Source organism: Cervus elaphus, chromosome 10 (genome assembly GCF_910594005.1).
Source record: "Cervus elaphus chromosome 10, mCerEla1.1, whole genome shotgun sequence".
Lineage (NCBI taxonomy): Eukaryota > Metazoa > Chordata > Mammalia > Artiodactyla > Cervidae > Cervus > Cervus elaphus.
The window spans coordinates 43,556,579-43,578,305 of record NC_057824.1 but is presented as its reverse complement, the minus strand read 5'-3'; the positions used below and the strand labels follow the sequence as shown (position 1 = coordinate 43,578,305).

General features: G+C 51.2%; 1 protein-coding gene across 6 annotated transcripts in view; it reads left to right on the top strand.

The window, feature by feature from the left end:
- Nucleotides 1–15,521, top strand: part of AUTS2 (activator of transcription and developmental regulator AUTS2) — a 1,192,920-nt gene extending 1,177,399 nt beyond the window's left edge. For all 6 annotated transcript variants that reach the window (XM_043914907.1, XM_043914908.1, XM_043914906.1 and 3 more), the window contains 6 exons: nt 395–466; nt 3,676–3,817; nt 7,008–7,085; nt 8,110–8,193; nt 9,614–9,836; nt 12,292–15,521. In XM_043914907.1, the coding sequence (XP_043770842.1) occupies nt 395–466; nt 3,676–3,817; nt 7,008–7,085; nt 8,110–8,193; nt 9,614–9,836; nt 12,292–13,555 (1,863 nt within the window). In that variant the 3' untranslated portion in view covers nt 13,556–15,521. The remainder of the gene's footprint in view (nt 1–394; nt 467–3,675; nt 3,818–7,007; nt 7,086–8,109; nt 8,194–9,613; nt 9,837–12,291) is intronic.
- The last annotated feature ends 6,206 nt before the right edge of the window (nt 15,522–21,727 follow it).

Genomic DNA, 21,727 nt, shown 5'->3' with positions numbered 1-21,727 from the left:
TGGCCGCATTTGTTCAACAGGGCTTCGCTCCACCAGGCCTGCCAGCTGGCGCCAGAAAAGAGAAAGACAGAGGAGGCACAGAGTGGGGTTCGGGTTTTGCCACGTTATCCTTGGTAACCGGCGAGGTCCTGCTCGGGGCTCGTTTTCTGAGGAGTGGCCGCCAGCTCTTGTGGGAGGAGACATGCCGCCCGCCCAGGGGGTGCTTCCTCTGGCCTGGGTCCCAGGCTGCAGAGGAGAGAAGGCGCTTGGAGGGGACAAAGCCCTCTTGTTTCGTGGAAAAGAAAGCTTCTGCAGCCAAAATCTGCTGACAGCTCTGGGGAAATGGAAGGGTTGTGTGGGTTTTTTTTTTCCCTGAAAGTCTTCCTTCTGACCACGTCGCTCTTTTTCGTTCCAGAAACCAGGAAAGTGGTGCGCGATGCACGTTCACATTGCCTGGCAGATCTACCACCACCAACAGAAAGTCAAGGTCAGTCCCGCCTGCCCAGTCTTGGGGGGAGGTGGGCTCTGGGTGTGTGATCTCCCGATTCAGGAAGCACTGAAACAGTCTGGAGACCCACAGGCAGGAAGGATCAGGTCCCTTGGAAAAGCTATTCAGAAATCTTAATATTAATTAGGGAAAGCAGCAGCAAAGTTACAAAACAGAAGCACACTGATAATATCCTGATGTGTTTTTTTTTTTAATGATTTTGTCATCTTATTGATCCAGAGAGCTTAAATATAGATTAAATCCTGAAATAAAAGGTTTGAGGAATCTAATTAGAGTGACCAAGTATTAGTATGGGAAATACTTAGGATCTAAGAGGAGGTGTACATGAAAAGTTCTCTATAGAAGTTGGTATATTCTTCCCACCTCCCACCCCCTCAACATTTAGAAAAAAGTTTTTCCCTTTTTCATCATGGTTTATACAGGATAGTGAATATAGTTCCCAATAGGGCATTATTGTTATTAAACTTACGGCTTTGAAAAGTCATAATTTATGCCCTATATGACATTACAGATTTAGGCGTATATGGTACGTCCATTAGCAATTCACAGTATTAAAAATTCCTCTTCTAGAAGTGGTATTTGGTTGGCAGTGACCTATCCAATCTCTCCTTCATGCTCTTGAGGACCAGTGCCAGGAGTCCGATGACAGTCGGTGCTTGTTGGAACCACTGACTGCTGGTTACCCTATCTGAACTCAGGAGGGTTTGCTTTATGTTTTCATCAGACAGATGAATAGGTTCCCTGCTTTACCAGGGTTTGATGATGGTACAAGAAAGAGATGCAGATCTTCTGCAGGTGCCAGATAGGACATCACTGGTGAACTTAGGCACCAAAGTAAGGGACAGATCCAGATTTTACAGTCCGGGTGTTTACCATCTGTGTAACTGTACCAGTTAAGTAATTCCAATAACCTTCCATTGGAAGCTATTTTTTCATGAACAAGATTTTAGTCCCAACAGCATGTGGGGGGCCATGATTAGAATTTAAAAAGTCGGGAGAGATAGTCATCTCAAGGTTTTTTTTTTAATGGTTAAATAATTTTTAAAAACCCAACATAGTTAGAAGTGAAAAAGTCACCCTCGGTGAATGAGGTTGCAAAGATATCTTGCTTTGGTGCCAAATACGTCGTCTTTCTCAGAATATCCCATCGGTGTTTTGTTCTCCTTGACGTTAGTGTTAGGCGAGGTTTAATTAGAAACCTTGTGGTTTTAGCTTCATTGAAAAACATACGTGTACTTGAAAGAGCTAACTAGATTTTGATGCTTAGTTCAGTTCACTTTTGTTCTAGATGACGTGGTTAGTGGAACGGTGGGTAAAACACATCCTCCTTGTAACTTCTTTGATTAAAAGCGATGAAGGATGTTATAGGCATCACTTCAGCATCTTCCTTTCCCTGAGAACGTCCCCAGCGACTCCAGCGTTCATTATCCCAATTCAATTAGGAAGACCTCTTGCACAGGAGATAACTGATCATCTTCCCTTTCCATCACATTCTCTGTAATCCCCAAGCTCCATTTTGCTTCATGGACCTAAGTTGTGGTTAATGGAACTGTGCTGTGTACCATGCAGTATTAGCACTGAATAATTTGGCAACCAGATTAGAGGAGGCAGCCAGAAGATTTTTATAGATTCACAGTGGATTAGCAGCTTTGGGGAGGGGGGAATGGCTATTGCTTGATAGTGGGACTTTCTTGAGAGAATTCCTTGTAGATCAGAGCAGATATGGCCTGGTCCCCTTTCTCTGTGATGTTCATTTTACTTGTTCTGCTAGCCGCTCACCTGCTACTTCTAGGGAAAGCCCAGCACCCGCAGGTTCTTGCTGCTGCAGGCTCAGGGCTGGACTCTCTCCTGGAGTCTTGTTGCTCAGAGTTCAGTAGTGTGTGCAGGAAAAATGGAGAATGTGCTGTCTGCCTCCCGGGGTGTTGCTGCTGGCTCGAGGGGTCTGGGTGGGTAAGACGGATGAGTGGGATTGCAGGACAGTAGGGTTCAGCCTCCAGGGGATGGCAAACCCTCTCGTCTCTGATCCTCGCACAGGTCAGATCTGATGTCTCTGTGTTGATGTTTTTGTGTGCTAGGACAGGGATTTACTTGTGGCAGAGCCTGATGGAGTTTGGGGCGGAGTGGGGCCAAAGGACAGACAGCATCCGATGAGTCTGAGATGGGAAGGGTGAGGGTCAGAAAGTAGGGAAGGCCTGGGAGGCTGGAGAGCTCAGAGGAGAAGGCGAGGCAGGGGCAGACTGGGAGCCTCAGACCCGGGTCAGGGGTTGGCGCTTATCAGGGGAGGTGTGAGGCCAACGTGGAGAAGGCTACTGAGAATCACGAAGGTGGGGGCGGCCTGGACCCATGCTCTAGGAGAGGCTGCCAGCGTCCAGAGTGAGGCCAGGGAAGGAAGCAGGAGGAAGACTGGGAGCCAGTTTCTACAGCCTCCAAGAAAGGTGAGCTCGGGGGTGGATATACTGATAGGAGGAAATAGAGTGACTGCAGTTGACAGAAAGGACTTCACAGCAAGAGAGTTTCTGGAAGGTTCACTGGTCTGGCCTGAGCTCTTCCTCAGATGATTGGGGTTACTGTGCCCAAAGCCCCTGTTAGTCACATTAATATCCCTACTTGCTTTCTGTTTGCGTCTTTAAAAATAATGTGACAACGATCATTTGAAATTAGCTCGTAGGCATGCAAATATTTCTTCATAACTTTCAGCTACTAATGTACTGTGATCTATTAGAGCACAGCAAAGAGTCATTAAACAATTAATTTACACAGCAGATTATTCATGCAGAATTCCCAATAAAATGAGCTTTAAAATACTATCATTTAAAAACTTGCTAAAATGAACCTTTGCAGCAAATCAGAAACTCCTTCGGGACGGTGGTGGTTCAAGGAGCTAGGATATGGTTCTAAGCCTCAAACCATGTAGCCTCAAAGACAAAGCATGAGTTTTGCCCCTCGACATTTCTGCTGCGAGCCACAGGCCCCTCTGAGGCAGACCTGCTTTTCTGGCATTTGAGGGTTACATGGTTTGTGGGTTGCTATGTTCTCCCAGCAGGTGTAGACCTGAACCTGACCCAGGGCCCCTAGCCCGAATGCACTGTTCAGAGTTGACTCCCAGTCTCCTCATTAATATCTTTCTTCCCTACTGTTTCTCTTGGGCTTCCATCCTTTCCTCCCCGCACCCTCCCTTGGTGCTGTAGAAGCAGATGCAGTCGGATCCACACAAGCTGGACTTTGGCCTGAAGCCTGAGTTCCTGAGCCGTCCTCCAGGCCCCAGCCTCTTTGGAGCCATCCACCACCCCCACGACCTGGCACGGCCTTCAACTTTGTTCTCCGCCGCTGGTAAGTTCAGAGGGGCAGGGGTGAGCTGGGAGTGGTAGCTCTCGGGTAGCTAGATGAGTGATGTCTGAACTCTGGGCCGCTGTTCACAAGTCACTCCCCCAAAACAGCATTTGATGCCAGTTTGCAAGGTAGCATCACAGCGCATCACTGGAGATGGAGTGTTCTCCATGGATGCTCCACCTCCATGAAAGAAGGAAAAAGACCCTGTCTCCCTTCAGGGTCTCATGTTGCTTCAGCTTATTATTTGCTTATGTACTAAACCACTGTAACTCACAAGTGTCAGATGCTACTGAGATCAAGAGAACTCGCGAGGGTAACTGGGAAGGAAACAATGCCGCGGTCCCTGCCCACAGAGCAGGTGAGGGTTTCGCACTGCAGTGCTCGGTTATGCCCTATGAGGGTCTGAGGATAAACATACAGTGAAGGTAGCTGCCACTGGTGTGGTGTCAGAGAGGGTGAATTAGTTGGTGGCTGGTTTTCTCTGCTACAGAACTTAACATTCTTGCCTGGTTGGTTGTAATGATGCAGGAGATTTAGGGGACAGCCTGTAAAATCCCCAAGAGATCATTTATTAACCTCTGAGATTACACACTCCCAGGTGCCTCTTAGGTGTGCCAGAGTGGGTCCCTGATCATCCCTGCATCAGGTCCCTGCCCAGTCCTGCTCCAGGAACTGCAGATGAAGGCAGCAGCCATCAGGAGTAATAGGTAGACAAGAGCCACCCTACTGCCATCAAAGTCTTTCCTAAAACTACCTTCAGCGCACGGTGCCTGGCCCAGGGCTACCCTGGGTTGTGCTCATAAGTGACAACGCTGAGCGCATCCTAATGGTTGGCCCCATCACCTCCTACCCACTATGCAGGATAGAATTTCTTGCTCTGGACATGCATGCTCCCTGTTTCTAGTCCTTAGCGAGTAAGTTTCACATCCATCCTGCCTGCCACCTTCCTAGGCTTTTATCCAAGACTCATTTTTGGTGGACCCAAGGTTCTTCTGTTCAGGAAGAAAGAAATAACCCACACACTGCAAGAGACCATCATTCTAATGGGCCTTGTCCCCAAAGCAAGGGGACCCCACCCTTGAGGGCAGATGGAATTTGCTAAGGCCTTAGGTTTCTGTCATTTCTTTTGAGGGATAGGTTCAGAGGCTAGGTGACCATGGCATCTAGGCACTGAGACAGGGCTACATGAAGAACAGTTTTTGGACAGAAACAGAGAGGTTTCTCCCTGGCTTCCATTTTAGCCCAGCAGACAAATTGGCTGCTTTTGCTTTGATAATTCTGGAACTCTGGGGCACCCCTGGGGACCCTGGGCTGAGCAAAGCTCTGATTTTCTTTGAAGCATTAATTAGCTTGTACTACACAGACAGTGTGCAGCCAAATTGTTATTTAGCTGGCAACACTGAACACGCTGGGCTGTGTTCACTGTGTGGGGGTGGGTGTCATATTCGCACTTCCTGAGTGGAGAATACATCACCACTGAGGGCTGAACAGAGGACTCCTCAGGTGCCTTCTGAGGCCGAGATGCTGGGGCTCTGTTCTCCACTGTGTGCTTTCCTCCAGGACCCTTCCAGGCTGGGGAAGAAAATCCCGAAACATAAATTAATGGGGTGTTGAAGGATCAACTCTCCTCCACTTAATCTATGTTCCTGAAGGAATTTATACTTGGCTTATAGGAACTTAGTCAAAATGCAAGGGATTCTTGGAACAGTTACTAGTAAATCTATTCCGACCCTGTTTATACTTCCATTCTGGAGGGTAATCTTCTCTAGCATAAGCAATATTGAAGTTTTCCCAAAATGGGTATTTGGTGAAACTTTCAACTGGTAAGTATAAAATTCAGCCACTTTGATCTTGCTGTTGGGCACTAGTGCCTGAAATAAACTAAGGGGGCTTCTTCAGATGACCTTGGCCTACCTCTTGTCTAGAGCCAGGCCTGCCTCCTAGAGAACTTGCCTCCTTAGCTGCACATTGACACACATACCAGGTGGATGCCCTCAGCTTTTGGAAATATCATCCTTCCCTAAGGCACGTGTGCACACTGTCTTTCGCTTCCTAAGGAAATACACGGGGCTTCCCATTTGGCTCAGTGATAAATAATCCACCTGCCAATGCAGGAGACGTGGGTTTGATCCCTGGGTCAGGAGGATCCCCTGGAGGAAGAAATGACAAAACCCACTCCACTCTTCCTGCCTGGAGAATTTCATGGACAGAGGAACCTGGTCGGGCTGCAGTGCGTGGAGTCGCAAAGAGTCGGACACGACTTAGCGGGTAAACAACCACAACAGAGGATCGAGGCCAGGGAGAAAGGAGAGGAAAGGGAAACCCAAGCAAAGAGCACTGAGGTAGACCCGAGTTCCCTGGCAGGCAAAGTAAAGAGTAACAGGGCTGCAGGGTGATCGGTGTCCAGGAGCAAGTGAAGAAACTGGCTTTTCCCAGCACTGAAGGTGGGGAGGCAGGAGGCCTCCGTCTCCCACAACCTGACATGACTCACAGTGCGGTTCGCAGGGTCCAGCTTTGGCATCTCCTTCCATGCGGGTCCGTGACGGCTAACACGTTCTCGGGAAAGGGGATTGTGCAGAAGCCCAAGCAGTGCAGCCCGGAGTCCACCTCTGTACTGGCCGCTTCTGCACCCAGATTAGACAGCGTCTCTCAGAGTGAAAGTCTCACCCCCTCAGAGGTGTCTCTGAAGAAGGGAGCCCGGGGCCAGATGCTGCCCCTGGAGAGACGGAGGGCATGTGGTCATGGCTCCTAGTCCGTCAGTAAAGAACCTTGCTTCCCAGTTTTAACCCGGCATTTCTCCAGACTCGGGCGGCAGTAGAACCCCCTGCCCCACTGGCGGTTTGCCCACGTTTGCGGTGCCGTGCGTCGGCGTCTTCAGAAAGGAAGACCTCTTTTCGGTAGTGGGCAGCCCAGCCAGGAAAGAGAAGAGGGGTTGAATTCCTTTCCGCCCCTGACAAGCACGTGTCCCTGTCCCCGAGTGTCGCCCGGGTGGACTTCAGCTGTGTTCTTGCTTTAACATGCTCCCTGCAGGGGGTCTTAGGGGACCAGGAGCCAGTGGCGTTGTATTGGGTTGGCCAAAAAACTCGTTCAGGCTTTCCCATAAGAGTATACGGAAAAATCCAAATGAACCTTTTGGCCAGCGCCAGACGCGGGCTTCCTCTGAAAGCTAACTCCGTTGTTTGACCCCCAGGCGCTGCACACCCACCTGGGACCCCGTTTGGGCCGCCCCCCCATCATAGCAACTTTCTGAACCCCGCGGCCCACCTCGGTGAGTTGTGTCCATCATGCACGGGCACTGACGTGTGTGTCTCAGAAAACCTGCGTTCACTGCGTTCCTTCTGCACTTCCTGGCTAGCAGGCCATAGTCCTACATAGGACTCTCATCTGCAGAGCCTTTTAATCTAAGTGACAGTACGTCCCTTACCGTCAGGAGGTGGAGGTGACCTCAGGGATGTTTGAGTCCAGGCCATCCCTCTCTAGGAGTTCAGCGCCTCTTACACCGGGCTCGGCAAATAGGAGATCTGCGTGCAGTGGGGCTCTCTGTGGGGTTACTCGGGGTGCGGAGGGTGAACGCCCTGGGACCTCAGGGGATCCCCATGTACAGCAGCCTGTCCCCACTGACGGGAGAAGACGGTGAACTCTTGCCCGTAAACGGGTACCCCTGGACGTAGAGAGAAAGACACCTGGATGTTATGTAGAGATAGTATCTGTTATTTTTTAATCACTTCACAGCCCAATTCATATAGCTCTTCCTAGTAAAGGGGCTTTATTCGTGGCCTTTATTTATTTGGAATTTTCAAACGTGCACCAGCACATGCGGGCAACGGTACGCCCGACCACAGGGTGCAGGGTACGTGTGACCTCAGCGTTCCATTAGGAGATTTTAAGCTGCCATCTTAACCTCTGTCCCTAAGAGGAGGAGAGACGGGCAGGGAGGCATGTGAGCACACTGTGGGTTGAGTAATGTTCCCCACCCAGCAGGAGAGAGATGGGGGGACTTCCCTCACATGCCCGTGGTTAAGACTTGGAGCTTCCGCTGCAGCAGGGCACGGGCTTGATCGCTGGTCAGGGAACTAGGATCTCACGTGTACGCGGCACAGTTCCAGGAAATAGCTAATCCAGTGCCCACATCCAAAAGGACGAAAAACCCTTTGCATAATCTGGTGGGAGAAGTGAGACAGACCAGGTCTGAGTACACATGTGGCAAGGGCCCCACTGCCTTCCTAGGAACCTTCTCTGCCTCACTCAGCAGAGCCATACAACCTTGCCCTTCTTCCCAATCTCGTCTGCAGAGCCTTTTAATCGGCCGTCTACGTTCACGGGCCTGGCAGCGGTTGGTGGCAACGCCTTCGGGGGACTTGGAAATCCTTCAGTTAGTGAGTACCTCTAAATTTTTACAATCTGCCTTAAACTATCTCCTCTGATCTGTCAATGGCTCGAAACCTTTCTAGATGAAAGGAAACCATGCTCTTGGGAAACAAATTGAGGTTATATCATTGCCAAAGCAAGCCCAATCAGTGGAGTTAGGTCTAAACCAACCTCCAGCCCACTGTTGATCTATGCTCCTGAAGGTCAGGAAAGGTAGTCAGTTGAACGCCACAGAGTTTGCTAAAGTTCATAATTTCATCCTATTCCATCTCTACCCACTCCGATTTTAGCCACAGCGCTCTTTAGACGTGGGCTTCCCTGGTGGCTCGGTGGTAAAGAATCTGCCTGCAGTGCAGGAGACCCGGGTCTGATCCCTGGGTGGGAAAGATCCCCTGGAGAAGGGAATGGTGACCCACTCCAGTATTCTTGCCTGGAGAATCCCATGGACAGAGGAGCCTGGCGGGATACAGTCCACAGGGTGGCAGAGTCAGACACAACATAGCAACTACACCACCACCCACCCCGTTAGACGTGAAGACAGCTTTTAAATTTCATCTTGCTTTGGTGGAAGTGAGAAAACACACTGAAGAATAGGAAACAGGCTCAGAACAGTCCAGAGAGGGCAACATCCAGGAAGACTGTCATTTTCCACCACTGAGAGGTCGAGCGACTTCCCGGGTAATCCAGCGGCTAAGACTTCACCTTCCAATGCAGCGGCGGGTTTGGAGTCAATACCTGGTGGGGCAGACATCAAAACACAAAGCAGAAACAGTATTGTAACAAATTCGGTAAAGACTTTACAGAGAAAAGAAGTCTGCCTAAACACCCTTTATCCACTCAGCATCAGCGTGTCTTATCCACACGTCCTGCCCTCCACTGCAGGAGAGTTAGGAGGCAGGTCCGTCCCAGGTCCACGGAGCCTGGAGACTCTCCGTGTCTATTTAGATCAGGACCATGTCTGGCCTCTGCTGATGCTGGTTTTGGTCGCCAAGGTTGTGGACAGGGCAGCAGTCGTGTTAGGGTCGTGGTGGGCAGAAAAGAACCGCAGATTCTCCTCTGAACTGAGCTGTTAACCCAAGTCACATATCCACACCCACCCTCCTGCATGCTCGGGACCTCTGCGTGCGCCTGACAGGCGTGAGCCACTGATGCTGAGACCCTTTCCTTTCTAATCTCCCCCTCTCCACCCCCGTCTGCCCCTTTGCCTTTGGTTTAAAAAAAAAGAAAAGCTGTGAGCTTACTTAACCTCTCCAGTGTAGGACGCGTTCCTCTAATGAATCTGTTAATCTCCTTTCCTTTTCCAGCTCCCAATAATATGTATTCATTTTAACTCTGAATGCTGTTAAAAGTTTTTTGGTAAGTACCTTCATTATGGCGGATTATATAATTTCTCTGAAACCTTTTTTGTTCTCCACTTCACCATTTCAGCACCCAACTCAGTGTTCGGCCACAAGGATGGCCCCAGTGTGCAGAGCTTTAGCAACCCTCACGAGCCCTGGAACCGGCTGCACCGAACGCCTCCGTCGTTCCCGACCCCTCCGCCCTGGCTGAAGCCAGGGGAGCTGGAGCGTAGCGCGTCCGCTGCAGCTCATGACAGAGATAGAGATGTAGATAAACGAGACTCCTCCGTTAGTAAAGATGACAAAGAAAGGTACGCAAAGAACCCGCTCTCGAGTCCCGATGGGGGAGCCCCCTCTGTGCCAAGTACCGGCCCCCCACTGCCCCCCCCACCCCACCCCCGAGCTTCAGCTGTAGCCTCGGCCCCTCACGCAGCCGGGACAGCGCCCCCAACCCTCCTCCCCACCGCCACCACCACGCCCTGAGCCCAGAGACCCTTCTCCCTCCGGCCCGCAGGGCCTTGTGACCACAGGCCAGCATCGCAATTCTAGGTCCAGTACAAAGCGAGCGAGTCCCGGCTCAGCAGCAGTGTCCACACCCAGCCCCCCGCGAGCCCTAGTGTCTCCAAACAGAAACCGCTCTCGAAAAGGTAGTGAGTTGGAGCCTGGACCAGACACACACGGCATGAATCAACACCATATTTGCTTTCAAGTTCGTGCAGTCCATTGACTCATCCATAGGTTTTTTGCTCTCTCTCTCTTTCTCTCCCCCTTTTCTTTTTGTTTTCTGTTAGAAAGCCATGTTTTGCATCGTCTCATCATATTTTTCTCAAATTTTGTTCAAACTCAAATCCTGGGCTCACAGATGACCGCTAAGCTTTTGCTAACCCAGATTGAAAGAAACCTCACCAAGCAATTTGGGTTTCCTATCACCAGTGGATAACTCATTTTACTAACCGTTTTTATCTCCTTACGTGGTAGTCCATGCCTCAAAAAGAAAAGAGTGTTTTTTCTGTTTTTTCTGAAGAATGTCATAAGCATTCTTGCCAAGGCCTTCCTCCTGCCTGCCTCCCTTTCTTGAGGGTATTTTCATGTTGAATGAACTAGCAAGGACTACACGAGATACACCTGACAGAAAATACTTAATAACATTTCCCTTTTGGAACTTAAGTCTCCAGTACGATCCAAATCTTTTGTTTTTATTGACTGTGTATTGTGAGCATGTATGTGTGTGTATATGTATGTGTTTCATAGCAATCTAAAAGAATTTTAACTTTGGAGGCTCTAAATGCAGCAGGTTAAGTAGCTATTGCATCATAGGCCATCATGCTAAGAGATATCTTTCTTATAAAATGACAACTTTTTTCCTCAGGACAGCATGGTAAAAATCTCTCAGCCAATGGGAGGGCCATTTAGGACGTCATGACATACAGCTCTGAGCTGCCAGAGCAGGTGCCCCTGGAGGGGCCGCCCCTAGACCAGGAGGTCTCTAGATCAGTGGTCCCCAACCTCTTTGGCACGAGGGACCAATTTTGTGGAAGACAGTTTTTCTGTGGACCTGGGGGCAAGCAGGCAGAGAGGGCGTCAGTTTTGTCTGCTACTCACCTCCTGCTATGCTGCCCCGTTCCTAACAGGCCACAGATAGATGGGTGCCAATTCCTGGCTGGGGGTGGGGGGGAACCCCTGCTCTAGATGGCCTGTCAGTGAAGAGAAGGTAGGACCTGGCAGCTCACCTTTCTCCATTTTTCTAGATGGACTCACAATGGCCTTTTGGATGAAAGTTAGGAAATTCAAATTCACTTTTCTTTATTCTTACCTCTTAATGGTCTTCTTAGCCTCTGCACATTGTCTAGAAACAAAAACTTGTCAGGGCAGCCTGAGTTCTCTCTGCAGGGCACCCTCACCCTCTGGGCCCCCCAGGCATCTTGCTTTTCCCCCACTTCCTGTCTCAGGCCGTCCCTCTGTCTCAGGCCGTCCCTAAAACACCCCGATTCCTGGTCTCAGCTCTCCACATTCTCCCTCACTTTCCTCTGTTGCTTCCCATTGTGTGTCCTGTATTCTTAAACCCCCACCCAAGACGGGCCTCTCGAGTTCTCCTTCCACACTTCCGTTCACAGATTGGAACTGACTCCCCACCAGCCCCTTAGCTTTCGTATCTCTGGACCTGCTTCTTTTTCTGGTGTCAGATCCCGGCTTTTCTTTCCTAAGACAGAGGTGCTTTGTGCGACCCCAGCGTTCTGAAACTGGTTTCCTTTCGAGCCCCTCGGGGGCTGCATCTTGGTTGCCCCGTACCTGCTGCCTTTACTCTGAAACCAGCCCTTCCTCCTGCTGTCAAGAGAGAGATTTTCCCATGATCCTCAGGTTGCGCTCTCCCGCTGGCTCAGAATTGCAGTGTTGGAACTTGATTCTTGACCCTGAGGATCCTGAGAAATCTAGACAGGCGACCGTGTGGCCCCATCACTGACCTCCCTGGTCCCTTCAGGTTTCTGAAAGTTCTTCCTCCTGGTCTTGATTCAGGTCGGTGCCTCTTACATACACAGAGTTACACCCCCTCACTCTCTCCCACCCTGCATCCCTTGGGCTTCACCCCCTCAAGCCTCCTCTGGAGTCTAGGCCAGTCAGGTCAGGGTGGCCGGATGGGCCCCACCTCGGGCACGGCGGCCACCCCGGGGACCGAGGGAGCTGAGCCCTACCCGGCCTCTTCAGCCATCTCATCAGGCGGCCGGCAGCCCAGCTCACCTGCCTCCCCATGTCCCGTCTCCTCCGCAGGGAAAGCGTCGAGAAGAGACACTCCAGCCACCCCTCTCCAGCCCCCGTCCTCCCGGTGAGCACCCTGGGACACGGCCGCAGCTCCGGCGAACAGATCAGGGGGCATTTGAGCACCGAGGCTCGCGAGAAAGACAAGTGCAAGGACAGGGAGCGGGAGCACTCGGAATCGCGCAAGGACCTGGGCGCCGACGAGCACAAGGCGAAGGAGGGCCCCCTGGCCGAGAAGGACGGCCACGGCCACGAGGGCCGCGCCGCGGGCGAGGAGGCCAAGCAGCTGGCCCGGGTGCCGTCGCCCTACGCGCGGGCGCCCGCCGCCGACAGCGCCCGGCCGGGCAGCGCCGCCAGCCGGGACGCCGAGCCGCGCAAGGGCGAGCCGGCCTACGAGAACCCCAAGAAGAGCGCCGAGATCAAGGTCAAGGAGGAGCGCAAGGAGGACCACGACCTGCCCCCCGAGGCCCCTCCGACCCACCGGTCCTCGGAGCCGCCGCCCCCGCCGCCGCCGCCCAGCTCCTCGGCCGGCGTGCACCCGGGGCCCCTGGCCTCCATGCCCGTGGCCGTGGGGATGCCCGGGATCCACCCCATGAACAGCATCAGCGGCCTGGACAGGACTCGCATGATGACGCCCTTCATGGGCCTCAGCCCCATCCCGGGAGGGGAGCGCTTCCCGTACCCTTCCTTCCACTGGGACCCCATCCGGGACCCCCTAAGGGACCCTTACCGGGACCTGGACATTCACCGCAGAGACCCGCTGGGCAGGGACTTCCTGCTGAGGAACGACCCTCTGCACCGGCTCTCGGCGCCGCGGCTGTACGAGGCCGACCGCTCCTTCCGGGACCGCGAGCCGCACGACTACAGCCACCACCACCACCACCACCACCACCACCCGCTGGCGGTGGACCCGCGGCGCGAGCACGAGCGCGCGGCGCAGCTGGACGAGCGCGAGCGCCTGCACGCGCTCCGCGAGGACTTCGAGCACCCGCGCCTGCACGCCGTGCACGCCGGCCCCCTGGACGGCCACCTGCCGCCCCCGGGGCTGCTCGCGCCGGGGCTGCCGAGCGTGCACTACCCGCGCATCAGCCCCTCGGCGGGCCCCCAGAACGGACTGCTCAGCAAGGCGCCGCCGACGGCCGCGCTCAGCGCGCCGCCCCCGCTCATCTCCACGCTGGGGGGCCGCCCCGTGTCCCCCCGCAGGACTACGCCCCTGTCCGCCGAGATCAGGGAGCGGCCTCCCTCCCACACGCTGAAGGACATCGAAGCCCGGTAAGGAGTGGACAGGACGCCCGGCGGGACACAGGGGCCCGCGGCCGCGCCGCGCCGGACTTGCGGGCCTGCCCTCCGCGCGCGCTGGCCAGGCCCGCGTCTCCAGCGCGGGTGGGGAGCCCCCAGCGCTTCCCTGTGTATAAAAAAAAAAATGTATAGACTCGGTGCAGATTTTGAAATGTTTTTTGTATATTCTCTGTTGAAATTTTTCAGATCTTTTAGCTGATTCATACGTTCTCACGTCTCCCCACGCTTTTGGTTTGTCATATAAAACTTTTTTTGATTTGAACCAAAACAGTTAAGATGACAACACACACACCGACGCGGTGATAATTGGGGGGTGGGGGGGGGAAGCAGACAAGAGTCCACACTGTCCATCGTGCAGAGAGCTCTTTGGGGTGAGAAGGGAAGGCCGTGTACATAGTTATGTAAAGAAAAAAAGGTGGGGGGGGGCTTGTTGCTTCATGAGCTAATGGTTCATATATGCAAAAGGGTAAGATGAAAGCTTTACTTTGTACAGATGTAAATAGATAAAGATTAAGTAACATAATACATTAATACTTCTTAAAATGTGCTATTTGCAGACTTAATATCAGCGAGCACAGCCAGCTTTGGCTGTGTTCCCCATGTATTGTTCTAGACAGCTAAACCCTTCAACTATGCAATGAATGTTAGGGCTTTTCACAAAAGCCCGCCTAACTCAAAGGAGCCTTTTCAAGTCCATTTACAACATACTTAAGGTCATATTTTCCCTGAACAAGCACTTAACGTGATATGACTGTTTTCCTTGCTTGTTTTTTTCAAATGGAGACTAACACCTGATTTTGCAAATTGGACCCCCAGGCTGAAACTTTGCATCTGAAGTTGCTGCTTGTGGGCCTTGGGTGCATGTAGGGGTGGGGAGAGGAGAGTACGGCCCTAGAGAGGTAAACCGAGGCCGTGACTGACCAACCAGGGCCAGGGAGGATGGGAGTGGTCAGATGCCAAAATCAGGGAACACAAACAGGCCGCCAGCACCTTGTCACCATCCGTCACGTGACTTCACACACCCCTCATGTGGGAACCATGCGTTTTTTCAGTGCGTCCTGTTTCCTATCTGTACACCCCTCCTCATTCTGTAATGAGATTCAGTTGCACCCAAACAGATCCTGAAAGAAAGCTTCGCGTTTTCTCAGATGATGGATATGTTTTCACTGTATTCAATAACTGATGAAGTTCAGGAGCACGTTCCCTAGCATGACTTCACCGTGTTCCCGTCGGTAACCAAGTCCAGGAGGAGCCGAAGCAGGTCAGCTTTGTGGGGCCAGGGAGCGTTGCAGAGGGCGGAAGGTGGCAGGCAGAGAGATGGTCTTGTGTGTGCGTGTGTTTTTGAGTTTTGCATCAATCTTACTGTCTCTTCATGATACTTTTATCATACAGTCAGCCTCTTGTCTACCTAATTTGGAGAGAATATGACTTTACTAGCAGAGATACAATATATCTTGTCTACTGGACTGTAAAATATATGTATGAAATAAAATTAGTTCCATTTGGTCTTCTAGTATATTAAAGTGCTATCTGACGTTGTTATCCTGTTTTTGCAAAAAAAAAAAAAAGTTAACTACAGACCATTGTTTCTAATAAGCAGAGAGATCTATTTTAGTAGTCAACTGAAGGTTTAGTTGTGAGCTTCAGATTTTGTGAATTCCAAATGTTGTGCAGTGTTTTTGTTTTTTTTTTAAGACAACAACTAAAAAGGACAAAAAAATATCCAAGGAATATGTACACTGGAACCGTAGTGGTAGCTTTCAGTATTGTAAAGAGATTGTTCTATACAGACCTTTTTGCTGTTCCTCCTGTATGTAATAAAGTCCTTTCTAGATCCTATGTGAAAAGAAATGTGGAGCGACTTGAGTCTTCAGCATGTTCTCATCGGCGGAGCCTTCTTGTGTTATGTAAACTGTGCCATGTTATTAAAAAATGTGAACCAAGCTTCCAGCTGCCTGTTTGTGTGGGGTGGCCATCCTTACCATAGGGAAGCCGCCGTGCCTGCAAGACAGACCAGGCTCTGGAAGAAGAGAAGCACCTTGAACCCTTGAGTGAGGACGGAAGGCTGGCCGCCCTCTCTGACCCACACAGCCTCTGCCGGTTAGTTTCTGTAAATGTCTGCCCTCCATACAGTCAGGAGTGTTTGGTTTGTTTTGATCGTATGTTCTAAGCTGAGTCCTGGGAAGGTAATTTTGGATTTCGTAGGGGATGTACATGCAGGCGGAGTTAGCCAGCGCCCTTTGTGTCCTGCACCTCCTTCAGAACTCAGCGTGTGGTTCGTCTGCGTTGATGACATCTGATCGAGGGCCTCTGCCAACAGCCGGCGTGTGCCTCTTCTTCACATTGCAGTCTGTGGGCTCGGTCTGTTGTGAGTTACTTCAGGCCTTCCAGGTATGTCCCTGTCTTTTCCTGTGTTTTGTTGAGTTACCTGGCATAACCCTCATCAGCTTGCAGATCTCTCCCTCATCCTCTAAAACTTGTTTTGTCTTTTCAAGATGTAAAATCTGTTACATTTCCTGGTGTCCATATGATGGATGATGAGTGTTTTGTGTCTTAACTGGAGGAAACAAAGGCAGGCCGGCTTTAGCAGGATGTGGGTGGCTGCTGTTGGGAGAATTAGGAAAGGGGGGCTGGGGGTCTAGGCTGAGGACACCTGCAGCCTCACGGGCAGAGGCGGGTGGCGTTGGCACAGGGGGCTCTGGAAGATGGCTGGGGGCACCAGACTCCCAGGCTTGGAAAGCTGATGCTGGGCTTGAATGAAGGCCGCAACCTTTACCCTGCTCTTATGCTAATACCCAGCTCCCAGACTGGAGAAAATAACTTGAAGAAAGGCTAGTAGATTGGAAAACATGGTAACCACTGTTATTCCAAATCAGGCAGTTCTCGAGACCTTCCAAACACACCATCCCTGGCCTTGCTGGCAGACCGCCCCGCTCCCGCTCTCCCACTCTTTTCCAGGCCACTATTTGCAATGCGAGACCGGAAGTTACTGTCAAGTCAGTCACGGTACTGAATCCCCAGGGCTTTATTCCTCTCAAGACCTTTGCAGATTTTCCCTCTAATTGCGTTCTGCTCCCCAGCACTGATGGGTACCAGCACAACTTGATTTCCTGCTAACCTATAGATGCTCTAATTATCTCCACAGTCTTAGACCCACAGTTGATCTTGTTTCCTGCTAATGGTACATGACAAGTGAAAGAACTAATATGATGATGCAATAATTACCATTTCCAGATGGATATTCACAACAGCGTTGGCTGTTGATCCTCTCTTTGCCTCAATCAAGGTGGATGAGAGGAAATGAGACGTGATTGTCGATGTCATACACGAATATAGCGTAAAAAAGCCCAAGGGGGGGTGTGTGTGTGTGTCTGTCTGTCTGTCTGTCCTGAGGCACAAACTTGGCCTCAGTGCCTTTAAATCAGTTGAAGAAAAGATGACCAAAGTGACGTGGGCTTTTTCACATGTTATTTTTAAAACTTTGTTTTCTTTATAAAAAAAAAAAGACTTCTTGAGCAATTTCTTAGACATGGAAAGTTTCCTTTCAAGAGGACAGAGGTATTTATCAGATAGAAAATAATATCAAAGACAATTCTGTGTAACGAAATTGCTGAAAAGTACAAAGCTAGTTCTCACACCAGACAGAACCTCCGATAAGGACCTTAAAGCCACAGCCTGGTGTAAGCCACCCTCCTGGCTTCTGTTCTTAGTGACATTAAAATCACAGCTTCTCTGGAACTGTTTCCTAGTGTGTAAAATGAGACCATCTGAATAAATTAAGACCTAAAAGCAGGCAGGTTTTGGTGTACAGGTCCTGGAGCTGGTGTAGAGAACAGTCCCCACAAAAGACAAAGTCACTTTTCCTTTTTACCACTCAGCTGCAGTATCATGAGGCTCCTTTGTTAAAGATCTGCAGACATGGCGGTTCCAGGGCTTCTAACTCAGGCCCGGGTGTTTCTCCCCCGGTGGGGGCGGGCAGGGTCTGGCAGCAGCATCTGAGATATTGGTACAATCGGGCTCCCACCTACCGTGCTACCCACAATGTCTGCTGATCCCGATGCAGACGATGTGGGGTTTGACCTCTGAGCGGGTGTTCGGAGATGCACTGTGGCCAGGAAGAGCCCTGGGCCACAAGCCTTCAGGGCCACTGTCCTTGGCCTCAGTTTCCTTAGAGGTCACTTAAATGAGTTGGCTTACCGCTTCTTCGAACTGTTTGGACTCTGTCTCTCTCTTGGGCCTCTGGTTACTCTTTTTCTTTTTCTTTAATTCTCTCAAAAATATCTACAAATAATAAATGCTGGAGAGGGTGTGGAGAAAAGGGAACCCTCTTGCACTGTTGGTGGGAATGTAAATTGATTCAGCCACTACAGAGAACAATATGGAGGTTCCTTAAACTAAAAATAGAACTACTGAATAACCCAGCAATCCCACCACTGGGCATATATATATACCCTGAGAAAACCGTAGTTCAAACAGATGCATGCACCTCAATGGGCATTGCAGCACTAGTCACAACAGCCAGGACATGGAAACGACCTAGATGTCCATCAACAGGGGAATGGATAAGGATGTGGTATGTATATGCGATGGCATATTACTCAGCCATGAAAAGGAGCGAAACCGGGTCATTTGTCGAGCTGTGGATGGACCTGTCAGGTTACTTTTGAAAACCTGTTTACTTTCTCACACCCTGTTCAGTTCCCCTTGCTTCTTGGCAACTTTATATCTGCCTTTATCTCCAGGGTCTCTTCCTCAAGGCCCTGCTGTGAGCTGCTCCACTGACTGAGGTCAGTCTCAAAGCCACCTCCGTGAAGCCTCCCCAAGAGCCCGTTTCATGCTGATGCCTGCCCCGCCGCCCCCAGGAGGCTCCGCGGGCTGAGCTTGCTCTCTGAGCTCCCCTCCCGCACCCTCCTCTCAGCCCTTCCTGTCCTGAGGTTCTGCGGGGCCCTGTCTTCTCTACTGCAGGAAGGTCAGCTTCTCAAGGCGGGGTCTGAAGAACATGTGCCCCACACAAGGCCTGTGCCTGGGCCAAGAAGATCCCCTGGAATAGGAAATGGCAACCCTGCTCCTGGAACTCTTGCCTGGAAAATCCCATGGACAGAAGGAACTGGCAGGCTCCATGGGGGTCGCAGAGAGTCAGATATGACTGAGTACACGGTGGGGCGGGCGGTGAGGCCACACTGGGGCTGGCTCCTTGAACTGGAAGACTGCACGGAGCTTTGACTCAAACCTCTTTGACTGTAATGCACGTACATCATGATGCAGGGCATGCGCACACACCCGACACGGGTTTGATGAAGTAATACTCCTGTTGTGTGCAGTGAGCTCTGTTTTTCACTCTGTCCTCTGTCCTCCTTTTATTCCTTCTTTTCAATGCTGGTCACACCCACTAATTCATCTCACGCCCTTGGAATCGTGGGTCTCACCCCCCGCTTTGAAAGAAGCATCACACAAGAAATCCTCCAGACTCTGAAGGAGGGTGAGGTCACATGGGCAGGGGGCCAAGGCTGCTTTCTGCTCCCAGGACTGCTACCCTGTCCTCTTACCTGACTCCCTAAACCCCGCTCCACGCTGCCGCCAGCTGTGCTCCCAGGCTCCACACCACCCCTTATTTACAGAGGACGCCAGAGGGAGCCTGGGTTCTCACCCGCCCTTCAAAGGCCTGCCCCTCTAGTGCCTGGGGACCTGTCGCCATCATCTCTCCGGCCTTTCCCAGCACACCCTGGCCGTTCACAGCTGTGTCTCTCTTCCCTCTGTGGTCTCTTCATCTAGCACACTGAGGCTTACTCTGAAGGCCATCCCCTCCAGGAAGCCTCCCCTGACTGTTCCTTGTCTCCCCGCCCACCCCCACTCCCACCCCCCTTCATAGTTCACTGCTTAGTCTAGTGGTTCTCACAGTCCGGGCCAGCATCAGCAGCAGGGAATTTGTTAGAAATACAGATTGTCAGCCCTCCACCTCTAACCTCCTGGATCCGTAACAGAGTGGGGCCCAGGAATCTGGGTCTTCACCAACCCTCCAGGCGATTCTCCTGGGCGACCAAACTTGAGAACCACCGGCTCAGACTGTGAAAAGCTCAAGGTGAAGTTCTGGCCTAAGGCTGCAAAAAGAATCACTGAGGTGACAGAAAATGAATCCGGGGGGAGAAGCTGTTCTTGACTTTTCAGCCTGACCCACGATCCTGCGGGATCACAGAGAGGGTGACCTTGTAGGACACAGAAAGGCATTTCCTGCTTCCCCGTCTGTCCTGGCTCTCTCGCCAGTTCTCATCACAGACTCGCGCATCACTATCTGTTTGAAATGGCCCACAGGGCCACCTCTCCTTAGCAGTAAAAACAAGAGCCAGTGTTAACACAGTGCTTGTTCTGCGTGCTGTTGTGCTTTCCGCGTGGACTGTCTCCCTTAATGTTTTCAACAGCCTTACAAGGTGTAACCCCGATTGGACAGTGAGAACGACAAAACCCATAGAGATGAGGTGACTTGCCTGTGTTTAGGCACATAACTTAGACACACACCCAGGCATTCCCTCTCCAGAGCCTGCATCGTAACCCTGTGTTACCACCGAGAAGAGGCTGGCTGAGTTAGTCTGTCCCCCAGACAGCAACTGCAAGGACACTGTTTACCTACTTAACTCTCACTGGTAATTAACACAATGCATAGTCCAGAGGCTGCAAACTGCTGGCCTGCAAAGGAAAGGAAGGAGGGAAGTAACAGAAGTACTGTGCCTGGCTCAATGATCAGAAAATGCTACGAGGCAAGGATTATGATTAATCCAAGTCTGTATATCTGTGGTTTTGTTTTTTAGATTAGCGGCTTGTGTGGTCCAAAGCGGCCCACACGATGTCCTATCTGATCCAGGACAACCTTAGAATACAGTAATTTTACGTTCATAAACCAGAAGTCGTGACCCAACTGAGCCTCAGTTCCAGACGGGGCCACATGCCCTGAGCTGCCTGCAGCCACATCACTCCCAGGGCCCCACACGCCACCCTCCACGGTTTCCGTTCATGTTAGCTGGATGTCAGTGGGCCATTTGTGGCTGTGGACACGTGCCAAGTATTTAATCGCATTTTTGAAAGCAAAGTATGCTCGTATCTAATTATTAAAGTAGAACTAAAATTCCAGGCAATAAACGGACAGTCCTCAGAAGTCCTTGGTAATGTGGAATTTTCATCCATTCAGACAGCTTGTTACCCCAGTGGGTCTGTATTAATGCAACTAAGATGCCATCTGCTGTGGTTCACACACCCCTCATGGCAGCGAAGGTTCCCGAATCCATTAGTGGGGGTAGAGTAAACGGACATTCATCTATTTGAGAAACCAGGAGGGCATCCTTTTGGCCAGGTTCTTGCTAGGGGCTAGGGCTACAGCAGGAGCCAAGAGGACAAGGCTCCTCCTCCCCTCTCCCCGCACCCCACCTTGGGCTTACATCCAAGGGAAGACGTACAGACAGCGATAAAAGCTGTGAAAACTGAGGACTGTGGTGAAAGAGCCCCTGAGCGAGGCTGATGGGCAGCAAGGCATTTTCAAGAACGCTGAGTTAATGAAATGCAGCCTTCTGTTCCAGCCAGGTATGGCTGCAACCCAGTTCTCCTTTGCTCCTGAGTTTTCCCAAATCCCCTTCTGCTCTGACAGGCTTCCACCTGGAGAGTGGGAGATGTGTCTTTGTCTCCATTTGCTTCCCCTGCAATCCTGCTAACAGCCAGGTGAAGGCGCCTCTGGAAGGTGCCTGAGGGAAGAGATGCAACCAGGGATATGATGGATTGAAGCCAGGTAAAGCCATCATGCTCCTCAGTAATCTCACATCAAAAAGGAAAGAAGGCAAGAGACTGGACTTAACGGATTTGTAATCTCTCTATTAATTCAAACAGATTGTGTTTTTAAGGCTGGATAGGATTTTATTTGCTAATGTTCAAGGAATAAAAGAAATGCCAAGATAAAAACGGGGAAGTGAAAGTGATGCTTGAGAGAAGGCCAGAAAGGAGGTGTCACAAGGAGCCCCCAAAGCCAGATTCAGAAAGAATTCTGGGGGCCAAGTACCAAAGGTCTTGCCTGTGAGGGCAGATTCTACCTATAAACAAACTTCCAGGGACTCCACGGTGGCAACCGAATTCCTCTCCCTTTTTGTTGAGCATTTCTCTCTAGCCCACT